Source organism: Microtus pennsylvanicus, chromosome 3, assembly GCF_037038515.1.
Source record: "Microtus pennsylvanicus isolate mMicPen1 chromosome 3, mMicPen1.hap1, whole genome shotgun sequence".
NCBI classification, from domain to species: Eukaryota; Metazoa; Chordata; class Mammalia; order Rodentia; family Cricetidae; genus Microtus; species Microtus pennsylvanicus.
The window spans coordinates 17,099,521-17,123,843 of NC_134581.1; the positions used below are offsets into that span (position 1 = coordinate 17,099,521).

General features: G+C 44.4%; 1 protein-coding gene across 1 annotated transcript; it reads left to right on the forward strand.

Annotated features, from left to right (window-relative positions):
* Nucleotides 1-3,238: 3,238 nt before the first annotated feature.
* Nucleotides 3,239-13,963, forward strand: LOC142846712 (IQ domain-containing protein F5-like). The gene is made up of 2 exons (XM_075967545.1): nucleotides 3,239-3,307; nucleotides 13,496-13,963. The coding sequence occupies exons 1-2, from the start codon at nucleotides 3,239-3,241 to the stop codon at nucleotides 13,961-13,963; spliced, it is 537 nt and encodes a 178-aa protein (XP_075823660.1).
* The last annotated feature ends 10,360 nt before the right edge of the window (nucleotides 13,964-24,323 follow it).

The following is a 24,323-nucleotide window of genomic DNA, read 5'->3' on the forward strand; positions in this document are numbered from 1 at the left end:
TCCAGTGATTTGTAAAAGATAGTAGCCGGAGAAAGGCTCAGCAGTTAGGAGCACTTGCTGCTCTTGCATAGGACCTGGGTTTGATTCCCAGTACCCATATGGTGGCTCACAACCACCAATCAGCTCCATTCTGGGGGATCTGACACCCTCTTCTTGCCCATGAAGCACGGTATACATGTATACTGTATACATACAGACAAACATTCATACACGTAATTTTTTGCAAAATAAGTATAGAAAATATTTGAAAAAGAATTGAACTAGTGAGGCTTAATGTTACATTCTGTGAGAATAAGCAACACTAAGCCTTCTTTAAATTACACTGGATGAGCATGACATTGAAATGAGTGTTCTAGAAACCTGAGATGCCCTGACATGTTATCAATAATAACCCTTATTAATGTTGGAATGTTGTAGACTACAAAAATAGAAAGAGTTCTGGTTAGGAGACCAGCAGACAATAGCAGACACTGGGAAAGGCTGGAGAACAGCCACTCAGGTGGGTGGTCCCTGAATATTTTAGCTGGTGCAGGCAACTGTAAACTTAATACTGCAGGAGGGCAAATCCAGAGTATGTCCCGGACGGGTTGACTTAAAGTGATGTACTCCCTCTTTCCCTCTCTCTCTCCTTCCCTCCCTCCCTCCCTCTCTCTCCCTCCCAAGAGCAGGCACAGGAGCCACAATTTAACACAGGAAGGTTCAGAAAACCTGTGCTCTTTTTTTGGTCTGGTTTGAATTTTGGTTCTGAGACAGGGTTTCTCTGTGTAGCCCAGACTGTCCTGGAACTCACTCTGCAAACCAGCCTGGCTTTGAACTCAGAGATCTGCCCATATCTTTGAGTGCTGGAATTAAAGGTGTGTGCCACAATGCCCGACTGCACTGTGCTTCTGTATTGGGAATATTAAGGAACAGAAAAATAGCGGGGGGCTTCTTGGCACTGGGTGCTCAGCACTTTGAGCTTATAACCCAGCATTCAATAGAGCAGTGGCGAGATGCCACTTCAAAAAGACCCCTTCTGATGCCGGGCGGTGGTGGTGCACGCCTTTAATCCCAGCACTCGGGAGGCAGAGGCAGGCGGATCTCTGTGAGTTCGAGACCAGCCTGGTCTACAGAGCTAGTTCCAGGACAGGCTCCAAAGCCACAGAGAAACCCTGTCTCGAAAAACCAAAAAAAAAAAAAAAAAAAAAAAAAGACCCCTTCTGTAAGGGTGTGACTTTGGGAGCAGGGGAGGGGCACAGGAGGAGCTGGAGAGAGGGAGGGATTGGAATTATTTAAATGCAGTGCTTATATATAAAGTTCTCAAAAAGATAATAAGTATATAAATAGACTACAATTATTCAGCCACAAATAAGGCTGCACTTCTGGGTTCTAGAGCCACGCACGTAAAGACAAGCCCTCAGGCAGACATGCCTGAATATTAAAGGACCAGTGTGACCCACATGTGCGCATGCGTGGTTACTTACACGTATGACTCAGCTAAGCCCTTGTGCGCATGTGTGAGCCCTGTCATCTATGTCATCTGTGTATGGCATAGCCACGTCAACCCCTTGTGCCTATATGCTAGGCAGGTTTTAAAAGCTGGATACGCCATCTCTACACACCGATTCCATCTCTACACACCGATTCCCCAGGCCTGCACTCGCGCCAGGTAGGTTCATAAACCCCCTTCTTGTCAGTGGCCCAGCAGAACCAGATCACAGTCTTGAGAAACTCAGAGTAAGTGTCATGGGACTATATGCTAAAGCCTGGCCAACAGAACTGTGAGACTCCAGGAAAGAAACTTTGAATAAGGGCACTGAGCTGAACAGAGAATTCTCAACAGAAGACCTTCAAATGGCCAAAAGACACTTAAGGTCATGCTCAACTTCCTTAGCGATCAGGGAAATGCAAATCAAGACAACTTTAAGATACCATCTTACACCTGTCAGAATGGCTAAAATAAAAAACACCAATGATAGCCTTTGCTGGAGAGGTTGTGGAGAAACCATTGCTGGTGGGAATGCAAACTTGTGCAACCACTCTGGAAAGCAGTGTTTCGGTTTCTCAGGAAATTCGGGATCAACCTACCCCTGGATCCAGCAATACCACTCTTGGGAATATACCCAAGAGAGGCCCTATCATACAACAAAAATATATGCTCAACTATGTTCATGGCAGCATTGTTTGTAATAGCCAGAACCTGGAAACAACCTAGATGCCCTTCAACGGAAGAATGGATGAAGAAAGTATGGAATATATACATATTAGAGTATTACTCAGCAGTAAAAAACAAGGACTTCCTGAATTTTGCATACAAATGGATGGAAATAGAAAACACTATCCTGAGTGAGGTAAGCCAGACCCAAAAAGAGGAACATGGGATGTACTCATTCATATTTGATTTCTAGCCATAAACAAGGGACACTGAGCCTATAGTTAGTGATCCTAGAGAAGCTAAATAAGGAGAACACAAAGAAAAACATATAGGCATCCTCCTGAATATTAACCTTTATCAGGCGATGAAAGGAGACAGAGACAGAGACCCACTTTGGAGCACCGGACAGAAATCTCAAGGTCCAAATCAGGAGCAGAATGAGACGGAGCACGAGCAAGGAACTCAGGACCACGAGGGGTGCACCCACACACTGAGACAATGGGGATGTTCTATCGGGAACTCACCAAGGCCAGCTGGCCTAGGTCTGAAAAAGCATGGGATAAACCTGGACTAGCTGAACATAGCGGACAATGAGGAATACTGAGATCTCAAGAACAATCGCAGTGGGTTTTTTGATCCTACTGCACGTACTGGCTTTGTGGGAGCCTAGGCAGTTTGGATGCTCACCTTACGAGACCTGGATAGAGGTGGGCAGTCCTCGGGCTTCCCACAGGTCAGAGAACCCTGATTGCTCTTCGAGCAGATGAGGGAGGGGGACTTGATCGGGGAAGGGGGAGAGAAATGGGAAGCGGTTGCGGGGAGGAGGCAGAAATCCTTAATAAATAAATAAATTTAAAAAAATGAAACAAAAAAAAAGAGCTAAGAATTTGGTGAGCTGGAAACCTGGTCAGAGCCAAGGTCTGGAAGGAAACTCACACAGGCTCCAAGCAGCCTGAATTTGGGAAGGATTACACAGAAGCAATGCTGTTGAATAATCTTTTATGCACTATGAAGATGCATCTCTGCCAAGGCACCTTCTGATTGGAGCTAAATGGCCAATAGGCAGGAGAGGATAGGCGGGACTTCTAGGGAAAGAGGGGAATTATGGGAAGAAGAGAGGTGAGGTTCGCCAACCGGACATGGGGGAAGTGGGACATACAGTATGGAGGAGAGGTAACGAGCCACATGGAAGAGTGTAGAGTAATACAGAGGGCTAATTTAAGTTTTAAGAGCTTGTTGGGAATAAGCCTAAGCTAAGGCCAAGCTTTCATATTTAACAAGAAGTCTCCATGCCATTATTTGGATTATGGTGGTTCAAAGAAAGTCTCACTATAGAGCAGGGCTTGCATTCTCATCTGGACTCCGGAAGGATGTGTCCAGATCTGTGAAGCACCACCCACGGACCAGACCAGCATCTGTAACCCGATCTCTCAAAAGAAGATCCACTGTGAAAACAGAGTGATCAGAAAGCAGTATACATGTGTATAAAACTGCCAGAGGACAAATTTAATCAAATATTAAAATAAAAAAGAAAGTACAATAATAGCCATATAAAAACAACCACTGCTCTAGTGCCAACCACTTAGGGATTAACAGGACCGGAAACTACCACACACTGACATGTTCACAAAAGAATGCCTGAGCTGAGACAGATTTCCGGGTGTCAGGAAAGGCATGCCAAGAGACTCAAGACCGAATCCAGCAGACATGACAGCATTCGTACACTGCACCCCATTCAGCTCCCTCCACATTTACTCCTTTAACAGCCCAGGCTCATCTTGTTCTGTTCCTGTGTTGCCACCTCTTCCTTCTCCCTTCCTCCTCTCTACTCCGTCTCCTCCCCCTTTTTCCACCTCTTCCTCCTCCCTCTTCTCTTCCTCCCCCCTTCTCCTCCTCTTTGCTTTTTTTTATTCTTCTGTCTTCGTGTTCCACTCCCAAGGTGCATAGCCTGGCCTGGGTTATAGGGTCTCTGTACCATAGCTTCCCAAGAGAAGCACTCTTCAATGCTGAGTGATCACTCCTTTCTTTCCGCCTTTAGACAAAGGTTCCTCGGCTCTTATTAATAACATCCCCCCTCTACTTAGGTTCCGCTCCTCTCCCTTTTCCTCTGTGACCCAATACTAATCACTAGTCTTACTGTGTTTTTGTCCCTTCCCACTTTCCGTCCTCAGTAAAGTAAATGTCCAAGAGAACACGACAGATGAATGATGTAAGGAAGTCAACACAAGATATGAAAATAACAATAAAGAGAAGCAGTATAGGAAATACAGGTGAAATGCTGGAAATTAATGTTGTGATAAGTCAAATTAAAAGCTCTGTGAAAGTTTCACCAATAGAATGGGTCACAAGCAGGACAGAGTATAAGCGCTTGAAGAGAAGGTAGAGGAAGTGGAATATCCAGTCAATGACAAAGATAAATAAAAATATGCAAATGAAACCTACAAGATCTATGGGACACTATGACATGACCAAGTTCATGAATGGTGGACACAGAATAAAAATTTAATGCCCAATGTGTAAAAGACATTTTTTTCAATTAAGTTGAAAGAGAAAGTCTCCCAAGGCTCAGAAAGAGATTCTCATTTAGAGCACAAGATAACCAGGAAAGTACAGTACAAATCACATTATAGTTAAAATACTAAATACAAGGGACAAATAAGATATGCCGAAAACTGCAAGAGAAAACTGCTAAGAAACATATAAAGGTGGGTGCATCAGAGTAAGAATTCTCAACAGAAAATCTAAAAGGCAGGTTTGGAATGATGTATTTCAAGTTGTGAGAGGACACGGCTGCCAGCCTAGACTACTGCAGCCAGCAACACTTGTCAGGAGCAACAAAAGTCGACTGAACAAACCCACAGCCAGCAAGCAAGACCTCCCGAAGATACTGGAAGACATCCTCCAGACCAAAGAGAAAAACACATCCAGGAGACTGCAGGAAAGAATAAGCCATACAAAACAGTAGGTAAGCAAAGAAGGAACAAAAAAACAAACACCACAAAAACCAACACCACGGCAGGAATTAATACACACCTTTTAATACTAACCCTGAACATCAGTGCTGTCAGTTTCCCCAATCAAAAAACACGGGCAAGCAGACTGGATTTTAAAACAGAACCTATGAACCTTAGAAATTAGCACCGTGAGTTAAAGAGTTTTCCCTGAAAGCCCAAGGACCTGAGTTTGATCTCCAGGATCCATGTTTAAAAATACAAAACAAAAACAAACAAACTGTGGGCTTGGAGCAGCCACCTCTTAATCATGAGACCAGCCAGGGCTACAAGTGAGACCCTGCCTCAAAAAAAAAAAAAAGAAAAGAAAAAAAGAAAAGAAAAAGTGAAGCCTTTGCTGCTTGCTCTGACTAAACAGACAGCTATTTTGTTTACAATCAAGCAGGAATTAGAAATAAAGCAAAGCATAAACCTGCAGGAAGGAGGGTCTCGCATTTCTGATAACGAGATGCTGAATGGTGGTTGTGCCTCCTGCTAACGGGAACTGAGAGAAATGACCAAATGGCTTAAAATTTTTCTTCATGGGTAAACTAGAGTAAAATGTGTGCGTGCTTGAGTGTGTGTGTGCACACGTATGCATGTGTATGTGTGTGGTGTGCAGGTGTTTGCAGGCCAGAGGTCAACCTCAGGTGTCCTCAGGAATTCTTCACCATGTGTTTTGAGACAGGGTCTCTCACTGTCTGGAACTATCCAAGTAGGTAAGGCTGGCCGAAGGGATCTGCTGTCTTGTGATGCCTTCCCAGGGCTGGCATTTCAAGGCAGTGCCACCACACTTAGCTTCTTCACATGGGTTGTGGAGGTGGAAATAGAGTCCTAATACTTGTAGGCCAAACACTTTAAACTGTGTTATTCCCAGGCAATTATTTTAAAATTTCTGGGCTGTGATCTAAAGAAATCCAGAGACTCCAGTCTGCCGTTTGAGGTTATCCAACACCCTTATCATTCAACATACATTCCAGGTGCCCTGTACTCCCTAAAAACTATTCAACCCTTCAACTTCAGGTTGATTGACCCGTCCTGAAATGATCTCTGCCACTCCCCCACAGTCCTGCATAATCCTACACCAGCTTCCCACAAACTCTAAGTTTACCCCCGGACAGTTTCTCGGAGGGTTCAGAACCAGGGTCTGATGCCTTACTCACAAGCCTTTCTGCTCAAACTCTCCTTCAGGTGGGATTTCCAGAGCCAGGAACAGACAGAGATAGGGCCCTGCTTCGGCCAAAGTGGCTGCCCTTGACCTGCCTCCAGCGAGGGTAGAGAAAGACAGAACAGCCAAAGGTGTCTATGCCTTGCTACCTAATGGTTTTCAAGCCTGCAAGTAGATTGCTTTCTGGGGAAGCTGATAACATGGGAGCCCTACAGATAGTCCAGGATGCAATGAAGATGCTCCTGCTTCTTACCTCTGTCCTCCACTGTCTTATAGAGATTTTATAACTCATGCATATAAACACAGACAGCGGCCCCGTTATTTGTCCTTTATATCTGATGTGTTTCCTTTGTGCTTTTCCAGGGCAGTACAGAGACAAGCTCTTCCTGCAGCTTCATGAAGCTCTTGATTTGACTCGTTGCCAAACTCCTCTGGAACCGCCACACACTACCGTATTCCGCTCTGCTCTGCTTCTTTGTGCTATTTTAAGACACTACCCTGTGTATCCTTACTTTAGCTGTACATGCTCGTTCTGATTTCTCTTGCCTGTGGATTAGATTTGTCATTCCAGACACATGGAATCATGGGGCAGATAATCTTTTACACTTGGCATCTTCATTTAACAAAATTTGAGACTGTTCTAGATTATTGTATATCTGTGTGATCATTGTGACTTCTGGGGCTTATTTGGGGATTGTTGCATGACTAGCCTACTTTCTTATCTAGTCATCTGTACTGATAGGCAGGTGGACGGTTTCCACTTTTGATCTATTAACTAAGGAAACTCTAAGTTTGTGGGCTGTGTGCTACCTGGTGGCAGCATGGACCTATAGCTTCCCAGAGTTGTGGCAGTTCAGTGTGACACTTGCTGGTACCTCTGTCCTGAGGCTAGGCTCTTCCGAAGCTGAGCAGGGTAGAGCCTGCCGCCCAAACAGAGGCAGAGATCCTAGCCACGCCACTTAGCAGTTTAAAGGCTCATGTGATCAAAATTAGATTTCAGATACACAATAAAGAAAGATTCAGATGGAAAAAAAACTCTAAACAGGTTCAAGTGTTTCGTAGCAAGGCCTCCCAAAAGAGTCATCTGTGTCTCCAGCATGAACCGGGAAGCCACATCTTAAAGGAGCCATGCCTCTGTTTGCACTAGCAAACAGGGCCCACCTGAGGAAAGATAGTCACCAAGAAGCCACACTTGATTTCAATCTTTTGTGGTTTTAAAACCCTTTTTTAAGCTTTCTCAGGTGCTATGTGGCTATACATGGCCCTGGACACTGGTCACCCTATGTAGGTAGAGTTTCCCTGTCCCAACTGCCTGCTCCCAAATAACTAACACAGAGACTATGATTACTTATAAATGCTTGGCCAATAGCTCAGACTTATTACTCTTACAACTTAGCCCATTTCTGTTAATCTATGTGCTATCCAAAGGCTTGTGGCTTTTACCTCTATCCCATTTTGTGTGTCCAATTCATTCTCTGGCTGGCAACTACTCTGACTCTGGTTTTCCTCATCCCATCATTCTCAGTCTGGCTTTCCCACCTAACTCTACCCTGTTCAGCGATTGTCCAGTCAGCTTGTTTATTAAACCAATCATAGTGACATATATTCATTCACACAGCGTACAGAATGATTATTCCACAGCAGAGATCCGCCTGCCTCTGCCTCCTGAGTACTGGGATTAAAGGCGTGCACTACCATGTCCTAAAATATTTTGTCTGTTTGTTTTCAAGACAGGGTTCCTCTGAATAGTCCTGGCTGTCCTGGAACTCACTTCGTAGACTAGATATGATGGGGGAGTGTCATATATCAATCTGTTGATTTCATTGGTTAAGCAATAAAGAAACTGCTTGGCCCTCATAGGTTAAAACATAGGTGGGTGGAGTAAACAGAACACAATGCTGGGAGAAAGAAGCTGAGTTGAGGAGACGCCATGAAGCTCCGACCCAGGATGGACGTAGGCTAGAATCTTCCCGGTAAGACCGGTGCTCACAGATTATTAGAGATGGGTTGATCGGGATATCAGAATTAGCCAGTAAAGGCTAGATCTAAAGGGCCAAGCAGTATTTAAAAGAATACAGTTTCCATGTAATTATTTCAGGTAGAGCTAGCCATGTGGGCGGCCGGGTGCCGGGGACACAGCCCCGCAGCCCCGCCGCCCCTAACACAACAGAGTGGCACCCAGACGTGATGGACTAAATCCACTTAAAAACCTGAGAAGGCTTAAAAATAAGGGAGAGAGAGTTTAACGCAGACTTTTGCTGTTTGTTGGTGGCATGCTGTAGAGAGATTTCCTGATTCGGCAACAGCAGCAAAAAAAAAGCTGCATCATTTTAAAGCGCAGCTTCTTGGGGCTGTGCTGCCAGTGCAAACTCTGGCTTTAAAGCATTTCAATGGATTTTATGGGACTGGATGTTTGTGTTCCTGCTTGGGATCGGAAGGAGAGTGCTCTGAGACCGTGCTGATGGCTCAGCACTCCCCAATTGCACCTGGGCAGACGGCCGAATCAGGCTTAGGCAGGCGGAAGGGCATGGTGTGTTTTCAGACTGCGCAGTGCTCTGCGTGTCAGATTTGGATGTAACTTGAATGAAAAGAATTTCTGTGCTGCATGCTCAGTCTCAGAATTAAACTGCTGAGTGCCGCTCCTACCTGGTGGCCCCAGAGCTACCACAAAATGGTACGTCCTCCATTTTGAAATTTTCCTGACTCAGCAGCAGGAAAAAACTGGCTGTTTTAAAATGCTGGCTTTCTGGGCTGTGCCGCCATTGCAATCTCTGTCTGGCTCCTGTGGAAGACAGAGCTTTTGAATGGAGCATTTGGAGTAAAGTGCTACAATTTGTTTGATGGCAACTAGACTGCTGTGTGCCTAAAAGTGGGACATTGCCTGCCGCAGCTCAGAGGCATAAGCAGCTCCACCATGCTAGTGGTGCAATGTGCAAGGATCAGAGGCACAAGCGGCTCCGCCATGTTGGACTGGGCGGGGCCAGCAAGCAGTACCTGTTTTTTTTTATTTTTATTTATTTATTATATTCTTTCTGCGTGTATGCCTGAGGGCCAGAAGAGGGCACCAGACCTCATTACAGAGGGTTGTGAGCCACCATGTGGTTGCTGGGAATTGAACTCAGGACCTTTGGAAGAGCAGGCAATGCTCTTAACCGCTGAGCCATCTCTCCAGCCCCGGCAGTACCTGTTTTTGACCTAGGAATGTCACAGCTTAGATTCTTAAGTGCCTAGTGATTTAAAGGCGCAAATCAAAAGTGCTCCTGGATAGTAAAAAATTGCAGATTCACAATAGGACAGATTCAGACCACTAAATGAGTCACACTGTTGGATGAATGTATGTAGGCTTGGGAGAGAGAAGAAAAAGAATATAGAGATAAAGTTAATGGTTTAAAAAAAAGGTAAAGTCTTTAAAGAGACAGAGTACAGATAGTTAAGAGATTAAAAGAAATAAAGAAAAATAAGCCACGTAAAAATGAAAAATTCACAGAGAGTCTGGATTATGTACATTGTGTTTTCTTTAAAATTTTTGACTGTGAAGGAGCTAAGTACAGAGAGACATTTCATTACATGGGCTGCCAAGATAAACCAGAATGGATATAAGGGTATTACGATTTCAAAATTTGGGTCTAAGGATATGATACTTTGGAAAGGGTCTTCTTTTGTTTTCACAGAGGACCAGACCCTGTGGATTGCATCTATCCTGATATGGTATGATAGACCACGACCTCCCAAAAAGTTCCTGTGAACACCCTCAAAAAATTACTTCACTCAACTGCCAACTGAGATAAACCTGGCACACAGGTTACACCCTAAATGATCTGATTAACAGCGCCCCCATTCAGCAGGAAGCAGTTTGGAGAGAAAAAACTGCGCCCATGTTCCCAAAATATTGTTTATAAATGTTCTTTTACATTTAAAGGGGGATATGATAAAGATATAAATAATTTACATTAGTATAGATTTTTCTTTATTGATAGAGATTTAAGGTCAATTTTGTTATATGTATATGCATATTTCTGCTATTGATTAAGATACTGTGATTGTGTAGTTCATTAAAAATGTAATGTATAATTAAGAAATATAGGTTAATGGATAATCATCAGTAATAGTCAAGCTTGTAGTCATGTTAGTTAGATTTTCTAGATATATAGAGATATATTTCAGTTAGATAGACATTCTTCATATCTTTCAAAGACTGCAGAATATGGCATTTAATGTTTTAATAACTTAGGGTTTTTCATGACAATGAGACATGTCTGTTCCTGGCAGCACCAATCTACTTCGAGAGGAAGATGGGCATCGAAGAGGATCCTTATGGAGTTGGATAGCCATTTGGGCAAGAAACTGCTCTTGCCTGGACTGTTGCATAAAATGGACACAGAGAGAGGACTGCTGAACTTGCCTAAAGGTGAGATGGTCATGAAAGAGTCTGCAAGACATTCTGCAGGACACAGCAGATAGTGACTGAACTGTCTTTGGAATTTCCTGCTTCATGGAAATGTCTACTGGAAACTATGGGCCTGTAGGCCGAAGATGGATGTCCCAACAGTGCAGAGGAACTTTGGGTGACTGTCCAGGCAGCGAGATGTCTCTGTCATTTCTAGAGTTTTCTTATTTCTTGTTTACTTAGGTGGTATTATATCCTTCTGGAGTCTTTGATGGAGTTGAAGAATGAATAGGTAGTTATAGTTTTCCTTAGTTATGATAAAAGATAAAATAGATATAAATATTGTAACTATAATTCTTGCTTGATAACTGTTTTGCTATATGTAATTTTGCTATGTTAAAGTTAAAGCCTTCCCTTTTTTTGTTTAAACAGAAAAAGGGGAAGTGATGGGGGAGTGTCATATATCAATCTGTTGATTTCATTGGTTAAGCAATAAAGAAACTGCTTGGCCCTCCATGGTTAAAGCATAGGTGGGAGGAGTAAACAGAACAGAATGCTGGGAGAAAGAAGCTGAGTCAGTGAGTCGCCATGATTCTCCCACTCCAGGCAGACGCAGGTTAAGATCATTCCTGGTAAGCCAGCTCGTGGGCTACAGCAGATTATTAGAAATGGGCTAGTCCAGGTGTGAGAGCTAGCCTAGAAGAGGCTAGATAGAAATGGGCCAAGCGGTGTTTAAAAGAATACAGTTTCCGTGTAATTATTTCGGGTAAAGCTAGCCGTGGGGGTGGCCAGGTGCCGGGGATGCAGCCCCGCTGCTCCTATTTCAACAGATTGACCTCAAACTTAAGAGATATCCATCTGCCTCTGCCACCCAAGTGCCACACATGCAGTTTTTTGTTGTTGGTTTGTTTGGTTTTTGTTAGATAGTTTCCTATATCCTAGACTAGCCTCAAACTTATTACATTCAAGTTGCTGGATATAGCTGAGGATGGCCTTGAATTCCTGATTCTTCTGTCTCTACTTCCTGCATGCTGGGATTACAAGTATGCATACCCATATCGTTTATACAATGCTGAGGATTGAACCCAGAGCTTCATGCTTGCTCGGTGACTTACTACAACCTCAACCCATGTGTATACACTTTGAAGATACGTTTTCATTTTTCACGTTTGTGCAGGAGTGGGGCCTTAAGTTGGAGGGTGGGTGTGTATTTAGTACTATTGGAGCCTGCCGGACCATCTTCACAGTAGTTGAAGTCACACTTCTGCCAACAGGGTAGGAGAACTATTACCTTCTGTCACCACCCCCATTCAAAGCCCAACTTTGGGAATTTCTATTGGAATGAATGGGATCCTACCCAATTCTTATAAGCCATTCTGATTCCTGTATCACGGGCACCCTTATGACATCATCACGGGCTCCCTTCCCTCACTCTTCCTGCCAGCCTCCTGGCAGGAGGAGTACAGACCTGAGATGATGGCTCCATCATAACCCCAGCCATGGGGGAATTTAAGGGATTGCAGGCCTGGGAGATTTGAACCATCTGTCTCCAGTCATGGGCTGTCTATGTGGGGTAAGTTATAGGCTGTAGAAGTCGACTGGTTTCTAATTAATCAGGATATGAGGATGTGTCTAGGAAAACTGGGCATATGCTAAAACAGTTACATAGCCACTCAAAGGATACCCACTAACAGTTTTCCCCCTTAACTCTGGTTATAAAGGTTATTAAAGCCAAAGAAATCTCTGTGGAAGAAGAACCAAACCCACAAAAGAAAAACAAAAAGTCAAAATCCACACCTCTGCCTGCTCCAAAGGTAGGTAGTTCGAAGTTGGAGGTGACCTGTGATCTTTCCTATCTTTAACCTACGTCACCCAGACAGTGGTGACAGTGATCTTCTCTGGGCCGCATAGCTTAGTGCAGTCATGGAATTTATGCTTCAAACAGGATCCTTGTGTGAGAAAGAGGGTTGGGATGTTCACTGTCAAAACAACTGTCAGACAGCAAGACTGTCTCCAGCTAGCTGGAATAAGCAGCTGCCCTATTCCAAACTAGAATGGACAAAGATGAGGTTGCTTACCAGTGGTTGTCTTCTTCTCCAGTTTCCTTGCTGACCTGAGACAGACAGGGACTCAGGCATGGAGATGGGTGTGAGGAAGGGTAGGAATAGTGTCCAGAAGAGCTGGCGAGTGGGGTGTGAGGTCTAGATCGTGGCTGTACACTGTCAGGGGATAGATCACACCCGGATTGTTCAGGAAGCGTGTGTGTGTGTGTGTGTGTGTGTGTGTGTGTGTGTGTGTGCAAGGTACTAGAAGCAAAAGAAGTAAGAGTGATAAAGACCTCAACCTGTATGGAGAAGGAAGCTTAATGTTAGGACCTGGCAGGTGGAGTTGTCAGGCTGCAGGCTGAGATAGAGGAAGAGCGAGAAGAGTGAGCAGAGAATGCTAGCTTCCCATCAAACGGAAGATGATCTGAGAGGCCGTGGGCCTCGTATGTGGTCCAGTCCAGATGGAGCCTCCGAGTCACAAGGTTCTTTCTCTAAATTGAGCAAATGTTCTCCTTCTATAGGTTGAGACTCAGGGCACAAGGTGATGTGTGCTTTTTAATTGGCATGGCAGAGAGAGAGAAGACCAGAAACAGAATGGAAATAGTGCCGGCATTTTTTCCTGGTCTCCTGGGTCGGTGGTTGACTGATCAGTGTTCTTCAACTTGAGACGAAGTGATGACCATTAGCATCCAGTCAGGCCCCTTCCAATAGTATCCTGGGGCTAAGTGGGGAATACATCTTAATAATGTTTCTTTACTTTCCAACCCCCAGTTCAAGAAAACGCCACCACTGCCAAAACTACCATCCAAGACTCCTTCTTACAAAAAGCTGGCAGCCAAAAAGATCCAGGCCTGGTGGCGAGGCACCCTGGTGCGACGCACACTGTTGAAGGCTGCCCTCAGTGCTTGGATCATTCAGTGCTGGTGGAGAAAGATACTGGCCAGAAAGCTGGAGAAGAGACGCACGGAGGCTCTGCACCAGAGGGTACAAAAAACAAGGGCCTGTGTCACTATTCAGTCATGGGTCCGAATGCAGCATGCCCGCCAGGTCTACCTCCATTTGCTCAGTGCCATCCGAATCATCCAGGTGTCATGGCGCTGGTATAACTGCCATACCCGTGGCATTTTTGAGGGCACTTATGAGATTATAGGACACCGACTAAATCTTCAGCTTGACATCTTTCTGGGATCCCAGATTTGTCGTATATCAGACTGCATACCCTTGCCAATAAAGAACTGATCAGGTCTTCTAACAGACGGCACTGGGTCTTTGTTACACAACCCACTTGGCATCCCTGTCCAGCAGCAAATCCACACAATGACACCACACAAGCTTGCTCTGACAGCAGCAGCACGTGTCTAAGCTCCCAGGACGGAGGATGTCAGAGCCCTGGACCACAACAGTGCCTGTGTCTGCTTAGCAGTGGACTGGAGAGTTGGGATAAAGTCACCATGAACACTGCTAGACGCCCGCTCCCCTTAACTGGTCAATATGCCACTGTCCCGTCATCCTCTGAGGTCTCCCTGCCTACTTAGAACAAACCTGACAGCCCTGCCCATGTCCACAACCATGCATGGTGTAGCCACATCCTTCAAACTCTCCCAGGGTCCTCTTGGACCCTCGGCCAGTCGTTAAGTGTCTCACGCCGAGCGTGCCAGCCTTGTTCCCATTCAGAACTTGGAGCTTGTCTCCTGGTCTCCTAGGGCATTCTCTCCTGAGAGCTCTCCCCATTCAGCTTGGTCTCTGCACAAACACTCCCTAGAGGGGCCTCCTCTGCCTTTCCAGGTTATATAGCGATCCCTGCCTACCTTCCTTTGGCTTCGGTTGGTAACTCTAACTCCCTGGTTGAAAGTCCTCAACCTCAACAGGAGGTATCCGCGGTCCCATTAATCAGCCAGCTGCAAGGGGGCAGGGCTCTGCACCCAGATTTTGCAGAGTATCACTCCTTCTTTTTGCTACAGGGACCGATCATCACAGTGTGTGTGTGTGTGTGTGTGTGTGCTCGCACGCACACACGCACGCACACGTGTGACTGTGTATGTGTGCGTGTGTATATGTATGTTTTTGTGCATGTGTGTCGTGTGTGTATATGTGTGTGTGCATTCATACACATGTGCTTGTGCTTTTTGTGTGCTTAAACTGAAAACCACTCATGTAGAGTAGCTTAATAAGGCAGTGTCATTTGGTGTGTTCAAATTGTTAAGCAGCCATAGATTTCCAAGGTCTTTTTATCGTACTACACAATCCCCTAGCCTTTTAGTGTCCGTTCCCCACTAATCTCCCCTCTGGTACCTTGTGCCCTACAAAATGTATCCTGTCCCTATGGAATTAATTTTTTTCACAGTCATAGCCATACATCATTTGTGTGTGGCCTCAGTAGACAGTGTTGATTGACGACTGTGCAGTATAATGATATACTCCATAACATTCTAGAGTGAGAACCTATCACACTGTTTTGCAAGTGTTTGACCGCTTGCGGCTAAAGTCACTATGAATGGTTAGCAGTTTACAATCCTATCAGCCCTGTAGCAGAGTTGGGAGGATTAGAGCGGTACCACTGGGGCAGCTGGTAGGCGCTGTCAAGAGGATTGTTAAACAGATCTTAGAGGAGAGAGCCTACTACGTGCTACTAACCAGCATGAATGTTGACCACATTCTAAAACTTATCCTTAGAGCCACAGATAAATATAGCTCTCGGTCCTCATCAACGATGCTTCTTTTTGCACCAGAGACCAAAACAGAAAGCCACAAACGTCATTCTTATTTTTTTTTTTTTTTTGGTTTTTCGAGACATGGTTTCTCTGTGGTTTTGGAGCCTGTCCTGGAACTAGCTCTTGTAGACCAGGCTGGTCTCGAACTCACAAAGATCTGCCTGCCTCTGCCTCCTGAGTGCTGGGATTAAAGGTGTGCGCCACCACCGCCTGGCCACAAATGTCATTCTTTCAGATTGTTGCCCTCCTATGGGCCTGGAATGCTTCACTGTGGGTTTTAATTTGCATTTGCTTAGTGACTAAGGATTTTGGGTGTTCTTCTATGAACACCAACCATTTGTAGAATAGCTATTTGGACAGATGTCCATTTGAACAGCTGGAAAGTATTCTAATTAAGCGCCACTTTTTTATTGATATTTATTGAGCTCTACATTTTTCTCTGCTCCCCTCCCTGCCACTCCCCTCCCCCTTCAACCCTCCCCCAAGGTCCCCATGCTCCCAATTTACTCAGGAGATCTTGTCTTTTTCTACTTTCTTCCTCCCACGTAGATTAGATCTATGTAAGTCTCTCTTAGTGTCCTCATTGTTGTCTAAATTCTCTGGGATTGTGGTTTGTAGGCTGGCTTTCTTTGCTTTATGTTTAAAAACCATCTATAGGTGAGTACATGTGATAATTGTCTTTCTGTGTCTGGGTTACCTCACTCAAAATAATATTTTCTAGCTCCATCCATTTTCCTGCAAAATTCAAGCTGTTGTTATTTTTTTCTGCTGTGTGGTACTCCATTGTGTAAATGTATCACATTTTCCTTATCCATTCTTCAGTCGAGGGGCATTTAGGTTGTTTCCAGGTAATGGGTATGACAAACAATGCTGCTATGAACATTGTTGAGCACATGTCGTTGTGGCACGATTGAGCATCCTTTGGATATATACCCAAAGTGGTATTACGAGGTCTTGAGGAAGATTGTTTCCTAATTTTCTGAGAAATCGTCACACTGACATCCAAAGGGGTTGTACCAGCTTGCATTCCCACCAGCAATGCAGAAGTATTCCCTTTACACCACAACCTCTCCAGCATAAGTTGTCATCAGTGTTTTTGATCTTGGCCATTCTTACAGGTATAAGATGAAATCTCAGAGTTGTTTTGATTTGCATTTCTCTGATGATGAAGGTTGTTGAACATTTCCTTAAGTGTCTTTCAGCCATTTTAGATTCCTCTGTTGAGAGTTCTACGTTTAGGTCTGTACTCCATTTTTTTATTGGATTATATGATATTTTGTGTCCAATTTCTTGAGTTCTTTGTATATTTTGAAGATCAGACCTCTGTCTGATGTGGGGTTAGTGAATATCTTTTCCCATTCTGTAGGCTGCCGTTTTGTCTTGTTGACCGTGTCCTTTGCTTTACAGAAACTCTTCAGTTTCAGGAGGTCCCGTTTATTAATTGTTTCTCTCAGTGTCTGTGCTGCTGGGGTTATATTTAGGAAGTGATTCCCTGTGCCAATGCATTCAAGTGTACTTCACACTTTCTCTTCTATGAGGTTCAGTGTGGCTGGCTTTATTTTGAGGTCTTTGATCCATTTGGACTTGAGTTTTGTGCATGGTGATAGATATGGGTCTATTTTCATTTTTCTTTACATGTTGATATCCAGTTATGCCAGCACCATTTGTTAAATATGCTTTCTTTTTTCCATTTGATATTTTTGCTTCCTTGTCAAAAAATCAGGTGTTTGAAAATATGTGCATTGATATCTAGGTCTTCTATTCGGTTCCATTGGTTCTCCTGTCTGTTCTTATGCCAATACCAGGCTGTTTTCAGTACTGTGGCTCTGTAGTAGAGTTTGAGGTCAGGGATTGTGATGCCTCCAGAAGTTCTTTTATATCCCAGGATTGTTTTGGCTATCCTGGGTTTTTTGCTTTTCCATATGAAGTTGAGTAGCATTCTTTTGAGGTCTTTGAAGAATTTTGCTGGGATTTTGATGGGCATTGCGTTGAATCTGTGACGTGTTTAATTTTAATTGGGCATATTAATTAGGCAAACCAAAGGGGGATTCTGATTGCTGGACTATAATATTTTGATAGCTGGACCCTGGCAGTCAGCCTCGGGAGAAGGAAGTGACCAAATATGGGACTAGACCCTGGTGGCTAGCTTTTGGAATGTGATCTAATGGTTTTTAGCAAGGCAGAGTGGATGGGAGAAGGGCCATTCTTTCGAGATCTTTGAAGAATTTTGCTGGGATTTGATGGGCATTGCATTGAATCTGTTTAAGCACCACTTTTATAGCCTCAATAAGCATTTCTTTAGAGAATGAATACATGATTCAAGATTCTTTCCGAGACTTGGATTTGTGACTTCACTATGGGTCAAACCCTGCTCTCTAGGAGTAACTTCCCTTCTACTTCAGCCTCCCTGAAAACTCACTTAATCAACCCAGTAAACATGGCTGTCTCTGAATCACCATTCCTCTCCTCTCCTCCCCTCCCTTTGCTTCAGTCTTCCCCTTTTCCCTTCTTCATCTTATTCTTCTTTTCTAAAATAAATTCAACCAAGGCGCACTCCTTTTATGAAGTCAGTTTTACCCTGACAATAAAATCGATAAGCACAGTAATGGGGGGAAAAACAAACTCCATTTGAACATAGGTGAAAATTTTCTCAATAAATTACTTTCAAACCAAATTCAAAAGTACATAAAAAGATAATTTACTTGAAAACTAAATGCAAAAGCACAACAAAAAGATCAAGTACACTTCATTCTAAAATAATAATAATTATAATAATAATAGAACTGACAGAAGGGCCGGACCGCAAGCAAGATGGTGCAGATTCGTCACTAAGAGGAAAGTCTGTTGTTACTACAATGGTATTGTTGGAAACTAACCAAGTAAACAACACAATAAATGTACAGAAAGTGAAATCCTGTCTCTATGTTTCATCTTGTAGTTTCAGAACATCAGGGATGCAGGGAATGTTTCTAGAGTGGGGAAATGTGGTTGCATCTCACAGACAAAGATAAGAATTGAAGATAAGATAAGGAGGAACTGGAACAAAGTCTTTAAATTCTGAAGAGAAATTATTTTAATCTAAAATTTGATCATCTGCCAGGTATGGTGGCTCACACCTTTAACCCAACATTCAAAAAACAGAGACCCGCAAATCTCTGTGAGTTCCAAGCCAGCCAGGGCTATATAGTGAGATTTAGCTTCGTATTTTAAATTTGTTTTTAATTTTAAAAGAAAAAAATTGATACTCTATTTTCTTCTCAAGACAAGGTCTCCCTACATAGCTCCAGCTGTCCTGGAACTCAGTATAAACACCAGGCTGATCTTGAACTCATAGATATCTGCCTGCCTCTGTCTCTGGAGTGCTGGATTAAAGGCATGTACCACTACACTGTTTAAAATTTGATAATCTTAGAAATCAGCAGTCAGAACCGTAGATACTGCGGCGACTTTCAGACACGCACACTTTCCTAGGAACTGTCAAGGATGTGCTCTATGAAAACAAGGGCTACAGCTGAGAAGGGAGGCCTACTGTGCAGGACAAGGCTCCTGTCATTCAGCGAAGATAAACCAGAGGCTCACAGAAAGCCTGTAAGTGGAGATAAGAAAACATGTTTAAAACTACGTGCTTGAGGCTGGAGAGATGGCTCAGCGGCAGAAAAACGTCTGTTGCTCTTTCAGGTGACCCCAGTTCAGTTCCCAACACTGGCATCCGGTGGCTCACAAGCACCTGTAACTCCAGCTCCAGAGCCCCTAATGCAAGGCTGCCTGCTACCCCAGGAATCCAGTACACAGGGGAGTCCACCGGAGAAGAGTAGATAACAATGAGGAAGACCCTGACAGATAGGAGAGCAGCTGATGCTAACGAGCCTCGAAGGGAGGGAGGGAGGGAAAGGAGAGAAACAAATCCTTCAATTTACCCTCACTTGTGAAAAGTCTGGGGGTAAATTAGGAAAAGCAAGGCAACCAGTTTAGCTCCAAGAAAACAGAAGGAAAGTTCTGGAAAGGCTGTGTACTCGTGATGCACCGTTTCTGAGTCAAGAGCAGTGTATACAGTTACAATGATGTAATACTGATCTATTACAAAAAAGAGGGCACTGTAAGCATACTGAGAGCAGGGTAGATAAGTAGAAACAGACTAAGTCTTCACACAAAGAACACAACAGAGAACATCTAAAATTGGAAAATATAATTTTCAATATAGCATGTTAGTGGGGTGTATGGGGGGGCATAGTTGAAAGCAACTGAGTGATGGGGAAAGCTGCCAAGAGAAAATTAGGAGCCCTGGTTATTTTCATTGTTTACTTAGAATCATTGGGTAAATGTGAGCAACTGTGTTCATGATGCTAATACAAATGCTAAAATTAAATGTCAACACAAAATCAATGCTGTCTGTGGACTCACAGGCACCATGGAAAAGTGAAAAGGCAGATGACAGCCTGAGGAAGGGTGTTAGCAAAACTTCTCCAACAAGAAGTACTTCATGAGAACAGCATGAGCACAAGACTAAGCTACTTTCACAAGATTTTGTTGTTGCAACAAACACCGGCGACACCCAGTTGAAAAAAAAGAAAGATTTATTTGGGCTCACAGTTTGGGTAGTTTCAGTTCATCGTTGCAGGACCCATGATTTGTAGGCCTGCAGCAAGGTACAACTTCATGGTGGGAAATGTCTACCTTGAAGCAATCAGGAAACACAATTAGACACAGAGGAATAGGCCAGTACTGCGGGACAATGGTCTTGTACCCTTTAAATATTTGTCACTTGTATTGGTTTAATAATATGCTGATTGGCCAGTAACCAGGCAGGAAGTATAGATGGGGCAACCAGAATAGGAGAATTCTGGGAAGAGGAAAGGCTCAGTCTGAAGTCCTCACCCAGATGCAGAGGAAGCAATATGAGAATACCTCACTGATAATAGGTACCAAGACATGTAGCTAACAAAGACAAGATATGGGTTAATTTAAGATGTAAGAGTTAGGTAATAAGTAGCCTGAACTAATAGGCCAACCAGTTTATAATTAATGTAGGTCTCTGTGTGTTTCTTTGGGACTGAACAACTGTGGGACTGGGCAGGACAGAAAGCTCTGACAACAGGTCAGGATAAAATAGAACCTCCAGAACATGTATCCAGTGGCCTATTTATCTGAGGTGGGTCCCACCAACTAACCTTCTAGCACCTATCATTTTGGTGCTGCCTCCTGAGAAACAATCCTTCGAAACGTGAGCCTACAAGGGACATTTCATAATCAAACCATAACACAGACCAAAGGTAAAAATAGGCCAAGTGGCACAAAGGGATGTCACTGGCCAGAATGGAGCAACAAAAACAAAAACAAAAAACAAAACAAAACAAAAAAACCTAAAATAGGTACCAAGAACTGAGGTACTTGCAAGTATTTCACTCATAGGAGTCCTCACAGAGCTTGGCAAGGAGGAACGATGGCACTATCTCCATGTCACCCAAAAGAAGGCAGACATCACAAAGCTAGGCAACTTGCCCAGGGGCACTGGGCTTGAAGCAGGCACCCACCCTTCAGAATCACACTGCCTGAGTCCTCACTGGAGTCTCCAGGGGGAAAGCCAGGTGATCCCACTTTCCATCTTCACAGCCTGGCAAAATTCAGATGGGACGGGCAGATTAGAGCGGTACCTCTGGGGCAGGCAGACAGCACTGTCAAAGGATTGATAAACATTGTTAAAATCACTTCTAATGCGTGGATCTTAGAGGAGAGCCTACTGCATGTTACTAACCAGCATGATTGCTGACCACATTTTAGAACTTATCCTCAGAGCCACAAATACATGTAGCTCTCGGTTCTCACCAAAAAGCCTTCTTTTTGCAGCAGAGACCCTTACAGAAAGTCACAAAAGGTCAAAATAGAGATTGACTGATCATGGGATGCCCAACGGATATATCTCCAACCCAGCTGCTGCACCAAAAGCTCAGGAACCGTCATGGAAGAAGAGACAGAAAGATCGTAAGAGCCAGAGGACCAGAACATCTGCTGTGAAGGGGAAGCTACACCCATGACACCTCAATAGCACAGCTGCCTAAGCAAGACTTGAACAATGACAGCACCAATAGACATGCTAACTTAGATGGGGAAAGCGCCTTGGGGCCACACCCCTATACAAACAACCACAGGCAACTAATGGCTGCTGAGAGAGGGAGATCTAGTCTTTCCTGGGGTGAGTGGTGTGGGAAGTCCTTCTGTATGTGTGTTTCTTTTATTGGTTAATGAATAAAGAAACGGTCTTGGGCCTACACAGGTCAGAATAGAGGTAGGTGGGAAAAACTAAACTGAATGCTGGGAGAAAGAAGGAGGAGTCAGAGAGATGCCATGTAGCCACCAGAGGAGAAAGTAATTAGTTGGAACCTTGCCGGTAGGCCAGGAACTTCATGGTAAAATATAAACTAATGGAAATGGTTTATTTAATCACGTAAGCATATTGCTTATTGATTTGCATATTGCTTAAGTGATTGGCCAAGCAGTGACTTAAATAATATAGTTTCTGTGTGATTGTTTCAGGAGTCTGGGTGGCCAGGATATGAATGAGTGGTCTCCTACAACAGATGAGTCCCCAGCTGGTTATCCAGTACCAAGTGGTTACCCTGAACTCATATCCATACCTGTAGCACTAAAAGGAACTCAGTAGGATGTATTTCTGTATTCATATGTGTGTTTATGTATAACAATAATAAATAAAAAGAGGCTACTAATTTGAGAAAGGGTGAGAGGGCATATGTAAGAGGTTGGAGATGGGACAAGGGGGATTGGAGGGAGGAAAAGGAAGGGGGAAATTATGTAATTATATTTCAATTTAAATTTTTTTCAAATATAAAAGTACTTGTCTTAGGGTCTCTATTGCTGTGAACAGACACTATGACCATAGCAACTCTTATAAAGAAAAACATTTAATTAGGCAGCTTACAGTTCAAAGGTTCAGTCCATTAACATCATGGTGGGACATGGCATCGTGCAAGTAAACACGGTAGCTGAGAATTCCTAATTGGCAGCTGTTTAACTCCTCCCTGATGTCCTGGCTACTTGGAACAAAGGATTCTCAGTCGGGCAGCCAATCGAACTACCTGTAAGCCCACAGTGGACTGTGTTGAATATTCCATTGACACTCTGAGGAAGCTGCATAACAACCACAGCTGCTTGCTGCTGAAGCACAGCCCTTGCTCCTAAAGGTGCAGCTACAGCCACAGCTGGCTCAAACGGTCGCTCTGAACTGATAGCTGTCACAAAACTTGGGGAACACTAAAGGAACCTGCAACTTTTTCCACCCAGATTGGAGGGGACACACACCCTCTAGTAGCCTAGCAGTGACTGTTCTGACCGGTCAATCCATTAGGGACCAATGTCATGATGCGTGTACATATACAGTCCTTCATTTGCATAAAGCTCTGCTGTGATTGACTATATAGCCAGGTTCGTTGGGATTGCTTTGTGATCTGAGACACAACTTCCTGGGTTGCCCCCTCAACACACACCCCAAAATAAACGACAGAACAGTGTGGTAACATTGGGCCCAATGCAAAGCTTCTCTCTAGTGATAGTTTCCTTGCCTCGTTTTGACTCCATCACTAGTAGAGGGGGCTGAGCTGCTGCCCTGCAGCAAAGATGGTGGAACAGCTCTGCCATGGCATTAGCGGAGTCACAGGAGTGGTCAGCAGCCAGGGCAGTGTCAACCATGGAACCGGGGGCGTGGCCAGCAGCTGGCAATTGCAATGGAGCCACACCAGCAGCGCTGGCCACCATGAGTACAGCATCGATGACAGCAACAAGGAAGCCATGGCAGTGGAGTGGCAGCAGAACTGGAGCAGCCTGATAGCAGCCGTGATGGCTAGGACAGGAGCCACAGTAGAGGGACAGCGGGGACAGCGGCAAAAGAGCTACAGCACCAGCGACAGTGACAAGCAGCATCAGCAATGACACAAGGTGACACTCCCCTGTGTGACAATGACCGAAGCATCAAGATCCCCCCCCCCCCGACAGTTCCAGAGAGTGGCTCAGGAGGGAAGGAGAGAGGAGGCGGAAATTAAAAGGTGAAAGAAGGCAGAGAGTTGAGGCTGGAGGACTACAGGAATGGCTGAAAATGAACAGTGAAGACCAGCAACTGTTGGTCCTGGTCTCTGGAAAAATTCCAGAGGGCTGCCAGACATTATTATGAGACAGGTGTCATAGACACCGTGGAAACAGGCAGAGGGTATCAGGGAAACCCAGCTTGAGTCAGTAGGGTGGGAAGACCCATGTCCCTTCCTGTGACAAGATGATGGGCCCTGGTGTGGGAAGGAACAGTGGTCACCACTGAGGCAATAAAAACTCACGTGTCAGCCCGACATCTCCAGTCCATTCCTGACAGGAGGGTAACACTCAAAGTGTTTCCTCTTTACCCAGTATCTTTGAGCTAGGAGAAGACAACCTGGCCCATAAGTCACAGATAATCCTTGTGATGTCATGGGCATCTCCTCCTTTACCACCTGTCCCGCCCCTGCTGAAGCTAAAGGAGTAATGCCAAGAGGGGAATGAACATCTGACCCCTGCCCTCCCACCACGGTCAGTCAGCGTTGCGTCAGATTCTGTCAGACTTGCCTCCCCTGGGGTGGAGACGTAGCCCTTGACAAAAGGAAACACTGGATGAGGCCGTGGACTTGAGGAATAAAATAGGGAGCTGAGGCATTAGACATATCCAGAGAAATTAGTCTTCACCCATGACCCAGTAAAACATTTACCTATATTGCTCTATTATTAATAAAAGCTCAGGAAGCAGATATTGGGGTGTTAACCTGATAGATCAAGAAAGCAGTCTAGAAACAACTAGCTGACTCCTCTCCACCTTCCCAGATTGAAAAGCCAGAGAATCTCTGCAAACCCCTCCC

Coding starts and splice junctions, on each gene's coding strand:
- LOC142846712 (XM_075967545.1), top strand. CDS start 3,239: ATGGGAAGAAGAGAGGTGAGGTTCGCCAACCGGACATGGGGGAAGTGG. Junction 3,308..13,495: donor ACATACAGTATGGAGGAGAG/GTAACGAGCCAC, acceptor TCCAACCCCCAG/TTCAAGAAAACGCCACCACT.